The 15,600-nt window shown below is 52.1% G+C and overlaps 1 protein-coding gene across 5 annotated transcripts; it reads left to right on the top strand.

Moving 5' to 3' along the window:
- Positions 1-569: 569 nt before the first annotated feature.
- On the top strand, positions 570-14,714 carry HSPBP1 (HSPA (Hsp70) binding protein 1). Of its 5 annotated transcripts, none has more exons than XM_049703505.1 (8): positions 570-592; positions 1,392-1,598; positions 3,729-3,933; positions 5,660-5,884; positions 9,682-9,837; positions 9,930-10,026; positions 10,498-10,609; positions 14,245-14,714. In XM_049703505.1, the coding sequence occupies exons 2-8, from the start codon at positions 1,395-1,397 to the stop codon at positions 14,317-14,319; spliced, it is 1,074 nt and encodes a 357-aa protein (XP_049559462.1). In that variant the 5' UTR covers positions 570-592; positions 1,392-1,394; the 3' UTR covers positions 14,320-14,714. The 5 variants fall into 5 exon arrangements, 4 of the variants coding, with proteins under 4 accessions (XP_049559462.1, XP_012393532.1, XP_049559461.1 ...); XR_007474313.1 differs by lacking the exon at positions 570-592 and adding an exon at positions 702-836 and having other exon boundaries at positions 9,682-9,815; positions 14,245-14,282; XM_012538078.3 differs by lacking the exon at positions 570-592 and adding an exon at positions 703-836.
- Positions 14,715-15,600: the final 886 nt, after the last annotated feature.

Below are 15,600 nucleotides of genomic sequence, written 5' to 3'. Positions count from 1 at the left end.
CCTCTTATGGAAGAGAGAACTAGGATTTCTCTAAGCCCAGCCCAAAGCAAACACCTCCAAAGACCAGGCACATTCCCGGACCTGAGCCCCAAATCTGGTGCAGGGAGGCCTCGAGCCGCCTAAACCACCTTGCCTGCGCATTTTACTTCCAGGCTTCAAGAATCACCTCCTTTGCACCTGGCAGGACTCAGGGAAGATTCCACGAGGGAGACGCTGGAGGATAAGAGAGGTCCGCACAGGTGCTGCAGGTGGGGGTAACGGGCAGCCTCCTATGACGAAAGGGGAAATTGAGGCCAAGAAGGCGGTGGGACAGGCCAAACTCTGCCTGGGTCAGGTATTAGTGTTGAGAACCCAGGGCTCTAGTAAAAGACGGAATCGGGGCCCAGGTGCAGGGGAAAACGCCCCGAGGGTGAGGGGACCCTCGCTACAGGCAACCACGGGGTGGGGCGGGGCCAGGAAGAGGGCGGGGCTTAACGGGGAGCGGCGGGTGCACGGGCACGGGGGCGGGGTTTAGCTGGGAGAGGGCGAAAGGCCTAGAACAGGGGCGGAGCCTTAAGTGGCGGCGAGGGGCAGAGTTTAGAACTGGGACAGGGTGCGTGGGTGTGGAAGGGGTCTAACCAAGGCGGAGCCAGACCGGGGAGCGGGGCCTACACTAGGGCAGGGTGGAGCTTGCAATGAGGAGGAGGGGCTCATTAGGGGCGGGATCCGGGCAGGGGGCGGGGCTTACACCAGAGCGTGAGCGCGGGGGGCGTGGCCTAGGTGAGGGGCCAGGCCGAGCGAAGTATCCCGCCAGGTGGGAAGGACTTAAGAACCGGGAGAAGTAGCCTCACGCCCAGGTACGGCCCTTAGTTGGGTGGCTGCGCGGGGAAATTCCGGGCGAGACCGTATTTCCGGTCAATATGGCGGCGCCCAGCAGAATCAGGTGCGGGCGGGTTTGTCTTTAGTAGCGGCGGCGACACGAGGCCCGGGAAGGTGAGGTCCGCCCCACTCAGGCTCCCCTCTTCGGAGAGGAGGGAGGAGACTTGTTGCTAAGAAGACCACAGGGAGGGCTTGTTGCTCTGAAGGCTGGGCAGTGGGGTTGCTAAGAGACGGGAAGGACTGCAGTGGAAATGGAGGAGGGGGTTGCTAGGGAGAGTAGGTGGGGCCCGTTGCTAGGGAGGAAGGAGGGACTTGTGACTTCGGGGAAGGGTCCTGTTGGTATGAGAGAAGAAAAGAGGGCTGTGGTTAAAGGGGGTGTGGGCAGAGTGGTTTGGGGTCATGCGGGGCCGCGGAGCTTCCCTAAAACGCCACCTTATCAGCAGACCCCCAGGAATCGACCCGCCAGGACGCCAGAGCTACCTCAGCGGGGACCATACCCTACCCCAACACATTCTTCCCTTCTTTGCAAACAGCCCATGGCGAACCAAGGCTCCGGGAGCAGTCGCCTTCCCCTGGCGCTGCCCCCAGCCTCCCAGGGTTGCTCGTCAGGGGGCAGCGGCTCCTCCGCGGGCGGCTCCGACAATCCCCCGCCACCGCGAAACCTCCAAGGTCTGCTGCAGATGGCCATCACGGCGGGCTCTGAAGAGCCAGACCTCCCTCCAGAACCCATGAGTGAGGAGGTAAAGGGTGGGGACCCGAGAAGCTGGGGTGAGGGACGTGGGGACAGATATCTGGGGAGGGGCGGGGGTCCCGCTGTGAAGGCATAGTAGACTGTATTTGTGCTCGATAGGGTTATTGTAGACTGAAGGTCAGATCCCTGGATCCCTGCACTGTGCTGGGAGACAGAGAGTCTTATGCTAAAAAGAATAAGCAAGGGCTCTCCAGAGCCAGACAGTCGTGGATTCAGCATCATACAGCTGTGTGACCTTGGGTATATCACTTCATGTTTCTGAGCGTCGAGTTCTTTAGTTGCAAGTTGATGTTGATGATAAGAATAACAGTGGTACTTAACAGGGTAGTTCTGAGGTTCCAGTTGAAGTAGGGCTCAACACAGAACCTGGCACATAGGTCGTGCTCCTGAAGGCAGCAGGATATTATCATTAAGAACACAGGCTCTGTGGACAGACCGCTTAGATTTGACTTAAGGCTTTGTGGATGGCTGACTATGTGACCTTGGGCAAGTCGCACTTTTCCGTGCCTCCATTTTCTCATCTGTGAAGTGGGAATAACAGTAATCCTTAACCATGGAAGGTTGTTTCGGAGATTAATAGCAATATTTGTTATACATGATGTTTAGTTGGCGATGACAATTACAGTACACAAAATATGGTGCTAATTCGGTTACATCCATGATGTCATTGAACCTCTGGGACCATGAGGTAGGCAACAGGCACAGAAAGATTAACATCTTGCCCAAATTTATCCAGGACAGTGACCACGGAGCCTGGCCAAAAACCAAAAAACCAGCGGCCAGTTTTCAGCGCTTATCTTATTTGACTTACTAGTAGCATTTGATTACTACCCCCTCCCCTTGAGTTCTTTCTTCATTTGGCATCTGGAACAACATGCTTTTCTGCTTTTCATCCCACTCACTGGCTCTTCTTCCCCATCTCCTCTGTTGGTTCATCCTCATTCCCCAGCCTCTTAACCATGGAGCACACCAGGACTCTCTCTTCTACCCTCACTTCCTGTGTGATCTCACATTGACGTTTTCCTCTGATGATTCTTTTAATTTTTTTTATTATTTTTTTTATGTGGTACGCGGGCCTCTCACTGCTGTGGCCTCTCCCATTGCGGAGCACAGGCTCTGGACGCACAGGCTCAGCGGCCATGGCTCACGGGCCCAGCCACTCCGCGGCATGTGGGATCTTCCCAGACCGGGGCAAGAACCCATGTCCCCTGCATCGGCAGGCGGACTCTCAACCACTGCGCCACCAGGGAAGCCCTGATTATTCTTAAATTTATATCTCTAGGCCAGTGGTGCTCTCCTGGGGGGGCAGTTTTAACCATGGTGGGGTTGGGGGGGTGGGAGGTGGGGGCAGTGCTGTTAGCATCTGGTGGGTGGAGGCCAGGGATACTGCTCAATACCCTACAGTGCACAGGACGACCCCCACGGCAGAACAATCCAGCTCAAAGTGTCAGCAGAGTCGAGGTTGAGAAATCCTCGAGGTTGAGATCAAGGCTGGACCTCCTCCCTGAACTTCAGGCAGCGTACTCAATATCTGGCCTTGGGTGTGTCATGGATCCCTCAAACTTAACAAGTTCAAAAATGAGCTCTAGGGCTTCCCTGGTGGCGCAGTGGTTGAGAGTCCGCCTGCTGATGCGGGGGACAGAAGTTTGTGCCCCGGTCCAGGAAGATCCCACATGCCGCGGAGCAGCTGGGCCCGTGAGACATGGCCGCTGAGCCGGCGTGTCCGGAGCCTGTGCTCCGCAACGGGAGAGGCCACAACAGTGAGAGGCCCGCATACCGCAAAAAAAAAAAAAAAAAAAAAAGAGCTCTAATCTCTACTCTTCTCACTCCACTGCTGCTTCTCTTGCAGTCTTCCCCATCTCCTTCTAGTTGTTCAGGACAAAAACCTAGGTGTCCCTGACCCCTCTTTTTCCTCTCACGCCCCACAGCCAGTCTCTCCATAGATCTAGCGTCTAGAGACGAGTCTTTGAGTAGAGAAGGTGCCCGGTAGGTACGTGCTGACTGAAGGACACTCAGCTCTCAGATGTTGGCTGTTATTATTAATGACTGTTGTTCCTGAGTTGATTATTGATGAGGTTTGCTTCTTTCCCCCACCCTCCCGCTCCGCCTCAACCCCCAGAGGCGCCAGTGGCTGCAGGAGGCCATGTCGGCTGCCTTCCGGGGCCAGCGGGAAGAGGTGGAGCAGATGAAGAACTGCCTCCGAGTGCTGTCCCAGCCCACAACCCCCTCAGCTGGTGAGGCTGAACTGGCTGCTGACCAGCAAGAGCGCGAGGGGGCCCTGGAGCTGCTGGCCGACCTGTGCGAGAACATGGACAACGCCGCAGGTACAGCCAGGCCCGCTCCAGCCTGCCCCCAGCCTCCAGGATCCTGTCCCTTCTGCCTTCCGGTCTCCCTTCTGTCTCTTGCCTCCTCCTCCTAAGCCCTGGGTCCTGCTGCAGCCCAGCCCTTGTCCTTTGTCTCAGGGACCACACAACCAGCCTCCTCCCAGTTTCCCAGCCTCACCCCTCCATTCCGGCTCTGACTCAGGCCCCAGGTGAGACTGCCCTGTCCCTCCCTGCTTGGTCTGCTTGCCATCAGGAGCAGTGATGGCGCCAGCTTCAGTCCACCACCTCCCTGATGCTCTCTGAGACTGACCATGTCACCCTAGTCTGCTGGGAGTCCATTGCCACTCCCTAGAGTAAGAGACAGGAGGTGGTCCTGGATGGGGTAGTCAGAGAAGGCCTCCCCGAGGAGTGGCATTTGATCAGAGACCTGAAGTGAGGGCGTGAGTCATGGGATTAGCTCTGGAAAAAGCATTCCAGGTAGAGGGAATGACCAGTGCAAAGGCCCTGAGGTGGGAACCTGCCTGGCCTGTGTGGGAACAGCAGTGAAGCCAGCAGAGCAGAGTGAGTGAGGGGCGAGGTCTAGGAAGTGACGCTGGGCATACGGGGCTCACGGGCCAAGGCTGGTGCTGTGGGTTTTATGCTAAATGCCGAGAAGCCAATAGAAGGATGAGTGGTCACTTCCACTTGGAGGGGTGTGGTGTGGTCGTTGATGGTGTGGATTTGTCTGTTCTGGACATTTTAGGTACATGGAATAGTAGAATATGTCACCTTTTGTGACTGGATTCCTTCACTGAAGGTGATGTTTTCAAGGTTCTTCCATGTCGTAGCTGTATCAGAACTTTATTACTTTTTGTGGCTGGCTGAGGCGCCAGTGTGTGGATGGGCTACATGTTGTTTATTCGTTCATCAGTTGACGGGCATTTGGGTCACTTCCCCCTTTGGTTATAGTAAATAGTGCTGCTGTGAACACTGGTGTACAAGCATGTGTTCAAGTTTCTGCTTTCGATGCTTTTAGATATATATGTAAGAGTTGTCACAGGGTAACTCTGTATTTAACTTTTTGAAGAACCCCCAAGCTCACCAATACAGAAAACAGGTGGTAGGCTATAGTTTGCGGACGTCTGGTGTGGTGTGTTCTCCCACAGGAGATGTTCTGATTGTCACAAAGACTGGGGGTCAGAACTGGCATTCAGTGGACTGGAGCCTGGGACCCTGACCCTCCAAATGCTGACATTGTTGAGACACACTGGCCTTGGACAGACCCCCAGTTGGGTGCTTGGGGAGAGCCTGCCCTTGGGGGCAGGCTCCCCTCAGCCTCACCTGGTGTATTTGTCCAGTAGGGCTGCCGTAACAAAGCACCACAGACTGGGGACTTAAACAACAGAAGGCTCTTCTCTCACAGTTATGGAGGCTCGAAGTCCGAGGGTTGATTTCTTCTGAGGCCCCTGTCCTTGGCTTGTGTATGGGGGCCTTCTTGCTCTGTCCTCATGTGGTCATCCCTCTGTGCATGCCTGTGTCCTAATCTCCTCTTTTTTATAAGGGCCCCAGTCATATTGGATTAGGGCCCCATCCCATGACACCGTTTCACTTTAATCACCTCTTTAAAGCCCTGTCTCCAGATAGAGACATATTTTGAGACCTTGGGGGTTAGGGCTTCAATGTAAATCTGTGGGGACACAGCTCAGCTCATCACACCTGGCCTGTCTGCTCCCCTCTCTCCACACAGACTTCTGCCAGCTGTCCGGCATGCACCTGCTGGTGGGCCGCTACCTGGAGGCGGGGCCTGCAGGGCTGCGGTGGCGGGCGGCGCAGCTCATCGGCACGTGCAGCCAGAACGTGGCAGCCATCCAGGAGCAGGTGCTGGGCCTTGGCGCACTGCGCAAGCTGCTGCGCCTGCTGGATCGGGACCCCTGCGATGCTGTGCGCGTCAAGGCCCTCTTCGCCATCTCCTGTGAGTGTCCCGGGGGCTGCCGGGGAGGGGCTCGGGTCCCTAGGGCTGGTGCCAGCTTCCGGATCTGCTTTGGGGCAGAGAGAGAGGGGCCTTGTGTGTTCGTTTATCCCCAGTACCTGCCGGGGCTCTGCTGGGTGCTGGGAGCAGAGCGGTGAGCTTGCCACACCTGCCGCTGGTCAGAGAGCCAGAGCCTCACAACACGGGACGAGGCCCAGCTTGAGTGCTTTTAGGCCCCTCAGGGCTCTCAGTCTTGGCACTGTTGACATTTGGGGCCCCGATCACTCCTTGTCATGGGCGGGGTCCTCTCGGGGGCTGCTTGAGTGTCATCACAGCTCAAGCTGGGCAGTCAGCTTCTCCCAGAGAATGCAATCCAGGATGCCAGGTAGGAGCTACAGGAACTATCAATTCAATGCCCTTTATCTTTTTTTTTTTTCCCTCTTTTTTGGTACCTCTTAAAACCCACCCCTGTCTTGTCCCTCCCCGCTTCCCTCTCATCACTGGTAACCACTAGTTTGTTCTCTACATCTGTGAGTCTGCTTCTCTTTTATTATATTCAATAGTTTGTTTTATTTTATTTTTTTAAAAAATATTTATTTATTTATTTGGTTGGTTGTGCCGGGTCTTAGTTGCGGCAGGCGTGTGGGATCTAGTTTCCTGACCAGGGATCGAACCCGGGCCCCCTGAATGGGGAGCGTGGAGTCTTGGCCGCTGCAGCAGCAGGGGAGTCCCTCAGTCGTTCGTCCTGTGTTTTAGATCCCACGCATAAGTGACAACATACCGTGTTTGTCTGTCTCTGTCCGACTTCTTTCACTGAGCGTAATACCTCCAAGTCCATCCATGTTGTTGCAAGTGGCAGAATTTCACTTTTTCCTTATGGCTGAGGCCTTTCATTTTTATTTATTTATTTTATTTATTTTTATTTTTGGCTGCATTGGGTCTTTGTTGCTGTGCGTGGGCTTTCTCTAGTTGCAGCGAGCAGGGGCTACTCTTCCTTGCGGTGCGCAGACTTCTCATTGCGGTGGCCTCTCTTGTTGCAGAGCACAGGCTCCAGGCGCTCAGGCTTCAGTAGTTGTGGCTCGCAGGCTCTAGAGCGCAGGCTCAGTAGCTGTGGCGCACGGGCTTAGTTGCTCCGCGGCATGTGGGATCTTCCCGGACCAGAGCTCGAACCCGTGTCTCCTGCATTGGCAGGCGGATTCTTAACCACTGCGCCACCAGGGAAGCCCGAGGCCTTTTATATTTTTAAAAATTGATGTAAAATGCACATAACTATTTCCAAGTGTACAATTCCGTGGCATCTGTCTTCTTTTTTGGGGGGTGGGCATGGCTGCAGGGTATGCCATCGTGCGGCGGCTACCATTTGGAAAGTGGTTAGGACAGGCCAGCCCTGGTGCCACGAGCCCTTTCCTTGGTCGGTCTCCTGACTGCTCCTGCGGCCCGGTGCGTGGAGGCTCACAGAGGTTCACCCTCTGGCCGCAGACCAAGAGAAGGTCAGGTGGAGGAGTGTGTGAGAGCTGTGGAGGAGGTGGGTGGGGGCGCCCCCAGGGAGATGCATCTCCAGGCCACTGGCATCTAGTGGGCTCAGGCCAGGGCTGCCGCTCAACACCCTCCAGTGCACAGGGCGGCCCCCACGACACAGAATGGCCTGTACCCGCATGTCAGCTGTGCCCAGTGGAGAGGCCCTGGAGTGAAGGGAAGTGGTTGCTCCTGGATCCATCGTGAAGGCAGAGCGGACGTGGAGGGTTGTCCTGTCTTCCCCTCACCATCCGCCTGTCCTTTTTTTTATTTTTTAAATTGAGTAATGTTTTATCTAACCCCATATATCCAAATTATTATCATTTCGGCCCATCATTATGTGGAGTATTAATGAGATATTTTACATCTTTTTTTTTCACTCTACGTCTTTGAAACCCAGTGTATATCCTACATATAAAGCACATCTCACCTCAGGCTGTATTTTTAGCGGTCAGTGTGGAGTGTAGTTCTAGTGAGGGGACGAAGTTGTGCTTAATGGGAACATGCTGTACCACTGCTTCACTTTTTACCCTAAACTGAAATAAATTAAACTCAAATGAGATTAACAACTCAGGTCCTCAGTGGCACTTGCCACGTGTCAGGGATTTACTGGCCACGGGTTTCTGGGGGCTCCCATCTATCCTGGCCTAGACCCTGCCCAAGTCGGCGCCTCCTTGGAGGTGCACCCCTCAGGCTGGTTCTGTCATACTCGGAGGCCTTCCAGGGTGCCTGCCACCCTCACGAAGTAGTCTGGCTCTCTGGGTCTTAGTTTCCTCATCAGTAAAATGGGATTCCTAGAGCACTCACCTCCTAGGGTGGTTTTGAGGATTAAAAAGAGATAATGTTCCCACCAATGGATGGATGGATTAAAAAAAACGTGGCTTATTCATACAATGGGATACTATTCAACCATTAAAAGGAATGAAATATTGATTCATGCTGTAACCTGGACGAGCCTAGAAAACATGCTGAGTGAAAGAAGCCAACCACAGAAGACCACATAGTGTTTGATTCCATTTATGTGAAATGTCCAGAAGAGGCAAATTCACAGATGTGGAAAGCGGATTAGTGGCTGCCAGCTGGGGGGAGGGACTGCTAACAGGTATGGGGCTTCTCTTGGGAGTGATGAAAATATTCTGGAGTTAGATAGTTATGGTAAGCCAACCTTGTGAATATACTAAAAACCACTGAATTGTATACTTTAAAAAGGTAAATTGTACAGACTGTGGAATTATTATCTCAATTAAAAATATATATTTTTTAAAGTACTCTGCTCTTTTTTAAAAAAAATAAATTTATTTATTTATTTTTGGCTGCCTTGGGTCTTCGTTGCTGCGCGCAGGCTTTCTCTAGTTGTGGCGAGCGGGGGCTACTCTTCGTTGCGGTGCGCGGGCTTCTCTTGTTGTGGAGCACGGGCTCTAGGCGCGTGGGCTTCAGTAGTTGTGGCACACGGGCTCAGTAGTTGTGTTGCGGGCTCTAGAGCGCAGACTCAGTAGTTGTGGTGCATGGGCTTAGTTGCTCCGTGGCATGTGGGATCTTCCTGGACCAGGGCTCAAACCCGTGTCCCCTGTGTTGGCAGACGGATTCTTAACCACTGTACCACCAGGGAAGTCCCTAAATTAAAAATACTTAAAGGTAATGCTTGCGAAGCACGGACCCGTAGAAATCGATGATGAGGATGGTGATGATACTGATGACGATATTGGTGATGATGATGGTGATAAAGGTGATGGTCTTGATGGTGATGATTGTGGTGTTTATGGTGGTGATGGTAGTGGTAATGATGGTAATGGTGATAATTGGTGATGATGGTGATGATGATGGTGGGTGATGATGATCATGGTGATGGTGGTGGGTGATGATGGTGGTGACGGTGAGGTGATGATACTGATGGTGAGATTGGTGATGGTGATGAGGGTGATGGTCTTGATGGTAATGATTGTGGTGTTTATGGTGGTGATGGTAGTGGTAATGACGGTAATGATGATATATTGGTGATGATGGTGGTGATGGTAATGATGATGGTGGGTGATGATGGTAGTGGTGATAATGGTGATGATACTGATGGTGATTATTGGGGATGGTGGTGGTCATGGTGATGATGGTGATGATGATGAGTGTGGTGGTGATGGTGGTGATGGTGGTAATAATGATGATATCGGTGGTGATGGTGGTGGGTGATGACAGTAATGATGGTGGTGATGATGGTGATGGTGAGATAATGGGGACGATAATGGTGGCAGTGGTGACTGTCACCTCAAGGCCCCGCCTTCCCCCCTCCCCAGGCCTGGTCCGGGAGCAGGAGGCTGGGCTGCTGCAGTTCCTCCGCCTGGACGGCTTCTCTGTGTTGATGCGGGCCATGCAGCAGCAGGTGCAAAAGCTCAAGGTCAAGTCGGCGTTCCTGCTGCAGAACCTGCTGGTGGGCCACCCTGAACACAAAGGTGGGGTGGCCAGGGCAGGGAGCTGGGATGGTTCCTAGCGGGGAGTGCACAGGGGAAGGGACTGCCCCTCTGACCCCCTGGCCCTTCCGCAGGGACCCTGTGCTCCATGGGCATGGTCCAGCAGCTGGTGGCCCTCGTCCGGACAGAACACAGCCCCTTCCATGAGCACGTGCTTGGAGCCCTGTGCAGGTGCGCTGGGGCCCAAAAGGACCGGCCCCCCCCGTGGGGGCTGAAGGGTTTAGGGTCAGAGGGGAGCAGGAACCACGGCGCTGGCCCTCCCTGAGCCTCAGTTTCCTCACCTTTGGGGGCTGCCACAGCAGCCTGGGGAGGAGGGGGAGGGTCTTTCTCACACTCATACTCCCCCATCCCCCGCACAAAGTACAAGCAGATTAGAGTCTTAAAACACGATGGAACGGAGCGGCTGGACAAGCAGGCAGCAGCTCTCACGTGTGGAGTCGGCTCCAGGCCGGGCACTGTGCTGAGTGCCCTGTTTTGTACAAGTCTTATCGAAGTCCCTGGACTGGGGTGGGGACAGGAGTCAAGTCCACGTTGCAGGTGGGGAAACTGAGGCCCAGTGTGGGGGAGCAGCTTGCCGAGGCTCCCGTGGTTCGGGGCGCTGTGCAGAGCGAGGTCCCAAGAGCTGCTCTCCTGTCCCCGCAGCTTGGTGACGGACTTCCCCCAGGGTGTGCGGGAGTGCCGGGAGCCCGAGCTGGGCCTGGAGGAGCTTCTGCGGCACCGGTGCCAGCTGCTGCAGCAGCACGAGGAGTACCAGGTACTGCTGATGGGGGGGCGGGGGCGCTGGCCCAGGGGACCCGGCCGTTTTGTGGGAGGGGCCAGCCTGGTGCCTGCCTTCTGGGTCTCTGTGGTCTCTTCGCCCACGCTTTTGTTTACATCCTCTTTGCAATTCATGTGTTTCTCTAGTCATCATTCAGCAAACATTTATTGCCCCCCCCACCCCATGTGACTCGTGCTGTGTTAACACCAGGGGGATTGCAAGGAGAACCAGGAGCTCGGGGTTTTGAGAGTTAAAGAGTTAACGAATTCATTTAATTTTTTTTTTTTTTTTTTGGCCATGACTCACAGCTTGCGGGATCTTAGTTCCCCAAGTGGAGATAGAACCTGTAACCCCTGCAGTGGAAGCATTGAGTCTAACCACTGGACCGCCAGGGAATTCCCCCAAACTCATCTAATTATTATCCAAATTATTTAATATTGTTGTTTACATCATATCATTCAAATATTTAAGTATTTTTAGATTGATAAGTAAGTAAATGATAAATAGCAACAAATTAAATATTTGATTAAATAGGTAAGTAACTAATATGTGATAAATAACAACTCATTAGCTATTTAATTAGATAAAGGGTAACAAGTGATAAATAACAAGCAATAAATAACTCACTAAATAGTTAAATAGATAAGTAACAAATAAGTGATAACTCATTAGATATTAATTATATAGATATTGAGTAACAAGTGATAAGTAACAACTCAGGTATTTAAATAGATAAGTAACAAATAAGTGACAAAGAACAACTAATTACATATTCAGTAGTTATTTAATTATTTAAAGGATTAAGTGATTTAGTTAACTTTACTTAAGTAATTTATCCAGCCGTTATAGTACCGCCCAGACGCTGGTGCTTCAGCAAAGCTGGACAGAGCAAATGTGCCAGCTTCTTGGGACTTCCATTGTGCTGAGAGCATTCCTCTGTGGACACCATCAGGTGTTTACAGAAGGGTGCTGGGCACTGGGTGTGAGGAGCGGGGGTGACTGGGAGAGGCACAGTGCCCGCCCCCAGGGGCTCGCCCCCTGACCTCGTCACGGGAACCCGTGGAGATTTGTGCCCATGGGGGGCAGGGGCAGCCCCGGCCCTCGTCCGGCCTGTGGTTTTAGCCATCCTTGCTTGATGCATCCATGTGTTTGCCCCTGAGCCTCTGGTGTGCCAGATCCTGGTACCAGACCATGAGACCAACCCGCTGAGGGAAGCCTCGTGTGAACCGGCCAACATGCCTTGTTTTTTGTTTTCAAAACAAATTTTAACAGCTTTATTGAGGTATAGTTTACCTATATTGAAAGTGTGCAATGTGAGAAGTTTTACATACGTATACAGCTGTGGAAACCTTCATTTTTCCATCAGGGGCAGGTCACCCATGTGCCAGGTCCCAACCTGAGCACTGGAGATTTGGAGCAAAGGGATACAGCCTTGGTTCTCATGGGGCTCATGGGGTAACAGATAAAAATGTAGACAAACGCACACACAAATACATATTTACAGATACATATCTATCTATACACACACGTGTAATACGTAATCTATATAATTTAACATATACTGTCGTGTATAATATGACACGAGGAAGTTAGAACTACAGTGAGGAAAAATTAAACCAGTGAGGGGTTAGAGAATGGTGGGCTGTGATATTTTAGGTAAGGTGGTGCATTTGTTTCCTAGAGCTGCTGTAACAGAGCACCACACACTGGGTGGCTTAACACAGAAATGTATTGTTTCACAGTTCTGGGGAACAGAAGTCTGAAGTCAAGGTGTCAGCAAGACCGTACTCCCTCTGAAGGTTCTAGGGAAGAGTCTTTCCTTGCCTCTTCCAGCTTCTAGTAGTTGCTGGCAGTCCTTGACGTTCCTTGGCTTATGGATACATCCATCACTCCGATTTCTGCCTCTGTTTTCACATGGCCTTCTTTCTCCCCTTTGTGTCTGTCTTAGAACTCTTTCCAGATATGTAAATAGAGGTGTGCTTTAATTTCAGTGTAATTCAATATTATAATTGCATAGTATTCTCTGAAGTGATTACATCATGATTTAGCCAGTCCTCTTTTGTAGGTATTTTTGTGGGCCCTGTGTAGAGTTAAATTAAATTACATTGGTGCTTTTTGAATAGGCCCCATAGTCATGTGGTTCAAAATTCAAGATGCATGAGAGGATAAACAGTGAAAAGTCTCCCTCCTACCCCTATTCCTATCCACCCAGTTCTTCCTGTGGCCTTCCTAAGATAGTCTTTGCACATACAAGGAAATGTACATATCAATTCTTTTCCTCTTCCTCGCTTCATTTTGTGTAAACTCAGCCTATTCTGACCACTGTTCTGCTCTTGCCATATTCCCTTTCATAACATATCCACGAGTGTGTTTCCTGTCGGTGCCTATGGCTCTATCCTCTTGGAGTTTGTTTCCACTCTTTCACTACTATCAACTCTGCTAAAAGAATAACCTTTTACACATGTAACTTTAGGAGTATGTCTATAGAACAATTTCTAGAAAGGGAAAGGCTGGGTTAAGGTAGGTTAAAGATGAAGTTACAGGGTTTAAGCGCCATGTCCTTAGCTGTTGCCAAGTTGTTCTCCATAGAAGTTGAACCAGTCGACACTGCAGCCATGAGGGTACTCAACTTTCCCACATCCTGGCCAGGATAGGGTGCCTCAAGACATTTGACCTTTCTTCAAGCTTTTCCTCAAGCCATTTGACCTTTCTTCAAGCTTATTGGTGAAAAGCAGTATTCCAGTCCAGTTTATGTTTGCATTTCTCCCGTGAGTGAAGTTGGGCATCTTTTTCCTTTTTTTGTGAACTACTCATTCATATCCTTTGCCCATTTATCTAATGGGTGGTGGTTTTGCAACTGATTTATTAAAGCTTTATTTTTTTAAAAAAATTTGATTGATTGATTGATTGCTGCATTGGGTCTTCGTTGCTGCCTGCGGGCTTTCTCTAGTTGTGGCGAGCGGGGGCTACTCTTCGTTGCAGTGCGCGGGCTCCTCATTGCGGTGGCTTCTCTTGTCGCAGAGCACCGGCTCTAGGCGTGCAGGCTTCAGTAGCTGTGGCACGCGGGCTTCAGTAGTTGTGGCTCACGGGCTCTAGAGCGCAGTCTCAGTAGTTGTGGCGCACGGGCTTAGTTGCTCCGTGGTATGTGGGATCTTCCCGGACCAGGGCTCGAACCCGTATCCCCTGCGTTGGCAGGCAGATTCTTAACCACTGCGTCACCAGGGAAGCCCCCATTAAAGCTCTTGAAGTATTAAGTATGTTAGACGTTTGTGATGAGTTGCAAATATTTTTCACCTCAAATTGTTGTTTTTCTTTCACTTTTGTTTCTGGCATCTTTCTGCTATGCAGATACCTTTTATGTTTATGTGGTCCAATCTATCAGTGCTTCCTTCTTGGTCTCTGGAGTTTGTATCCATGGAAGGGATTTTAAGTAGGGATTAATCGAGGTTGGTCATTTCTGGGAGTTAGGACAAGCTGGCGGGGGGCTGATGTGAGGACAGACCAGTGGGGTGAGACAGGAAGCTTCTGGGGTGGTGGGTGGGAGGGAAGAGGAGCCGTTTCTGTGGGCAAAGCTGGTGAAGGCAGGGGGTGGCCTCTGCACTCAGGGCTCCCAATTTCACACCCCAATCCAGGAGGAGCTGGAGTTCTGCGAAAAGTTGCTACAGACCTGTTTCTCCACCCCGACGGACGACAGCATGGATCGGTGAAACCCGGTGGCTTCTCTCCCTCTCTTTGTGGGAACCCCAGGCCTCCCGACTCCCCCTCACCCACGAGGCCCTCTCCCAAAGGAGAGCAGGGCCTTGATGGTGCCGGGGCGTGTCAGCCCGACTCTTCTCAGCCCTCAGAAGGGGCGCTGAAAAAGGCACTGGCTCCTTGGACCCCACCTCTCGTGCACCCTCACTCCATTCCCCCTTCTCGTGTCCACACTGGTCTTCCAGTAAAGGTGTTTCTCCTTCACCACCTCCTTCACTGTCACCTTTGTCACCTCCCCTGGAGAGTGCCTTGGTTGGGGAGGAGGGGCACGATCTTAGGGGACATGGGGAGCCATGGAGGGAACAGCAGCGGGCGGAACCTGGGAATAATAAAAGTGTTGCTATCTAAAGTCCAGAGCCATTGTCTTCTTTCATCCTCCTGGCCTCTCTGGAGAAGGAATGTGTGGGATAGTCCTCCTCTTTGGCCCCTACCGTCTCTGCAACTACTCCTCTGTTTTAGGACTCTCAACGTTCTGCACCCGTGCTGCGGACCCTAAGGCGGAAGCCAAGTTCTTTCCCGGCAGGACGTGCGGGGGAGGGGGGAATCACGTCGCTTCAGCTCTGCCAATCAGAGCTCGCCGTGCACCCGCTCGCCAGCCGCGGCCGGAGAACGGGGAGCACGTTGCGGACGTCCCGCTGTACTGCCCGCGCCAGGGCTAGTGGTCACTCTGGGTACCTGGGGCAGGCCGTGGTTGGGCGTGGGCTTTGTTCCGACAGGAAAGCGCTAAGCCTTTTCTCCAGCCTTCTCCGAGATTGGGGGGTGAGCCGGGACAGAGGGAAACTGCCTCGCCTCCTTTAATAAATTGCTTTTCAGTTTAGTCAAAGGAGCTTTCCTTTACAACCAGGAGTCCTGACCGGTGGTATATTTCAGACGAGGAAGCTGAGCCCAGGGTGGTTGTTCCGTGGCCAAGTTCATAGCCAAAATTTAGTCCTGGGCCAATTCCAAAGCTGTGCCCCTCCTCCCTGTATCCTGGTTTCCTAGACCCATTTAATGCCAGACTAATTCCTCTCCTGTGGAATTTACTTGTACGGGAGGGAATGGTTATTTTTTCACTCCCCTTCCCAAATTCAGGATAAATCGAAAGGTAGCTACAGGATCCGAGAATTGGAGATAACATATAACCTGTATCACTTTTAGAGCAGATACGAGAAAGCGGCATTGGTCTTGCTGCCACTTCACCCAGCATTGGATGTGGTTGTCTGTCTGGTCATAGGCAGTGTAGTCCTTCCCCTTGG

Source organism: Orcinus orca, chromosome 20 (genome assembly GCF_937001465.1).
Source record: "Orcinus orca chromosome 20, mOrcOrc1.1, whole genome shotgun sequence".
NCBI classification, from domain to species: Eukaryota; Metazoa; Chordata; class Mammalia; order Artiodactyla; family Delphinidae; genus Orcinus; species Orcinus orca.
This window is presented reverse-complemented; position numbering and strand designations above follow the sequence as displayed.

Excerpts from the sequence above, each read along its gene's own strand:
- HSPBP1 (XM_049703505.1), top strand. The coding sequence starts at position 1,395 with ATGGCGAACCAAGGCTCCGGGAGCAGTCGCCTTCCCCTGGCGCTGCCC. Across the intron at positions 5,885-9,681 it reads GGCCCTCTTCGCCATCTCCT|GCCTGGTCCGGGAGCAGGAG; the intron begins GTGAGTGTCCCG and ends CCCCCTCCCCAG. Across the intron at positions 10,027-10,497 it reads GTGCTTGGAGCCCTGTGCAG|CTTGGTGACGGACTTCCCCC; the intron begins GTGCGCTGGGGC and ends CTGTCCCCGCAG.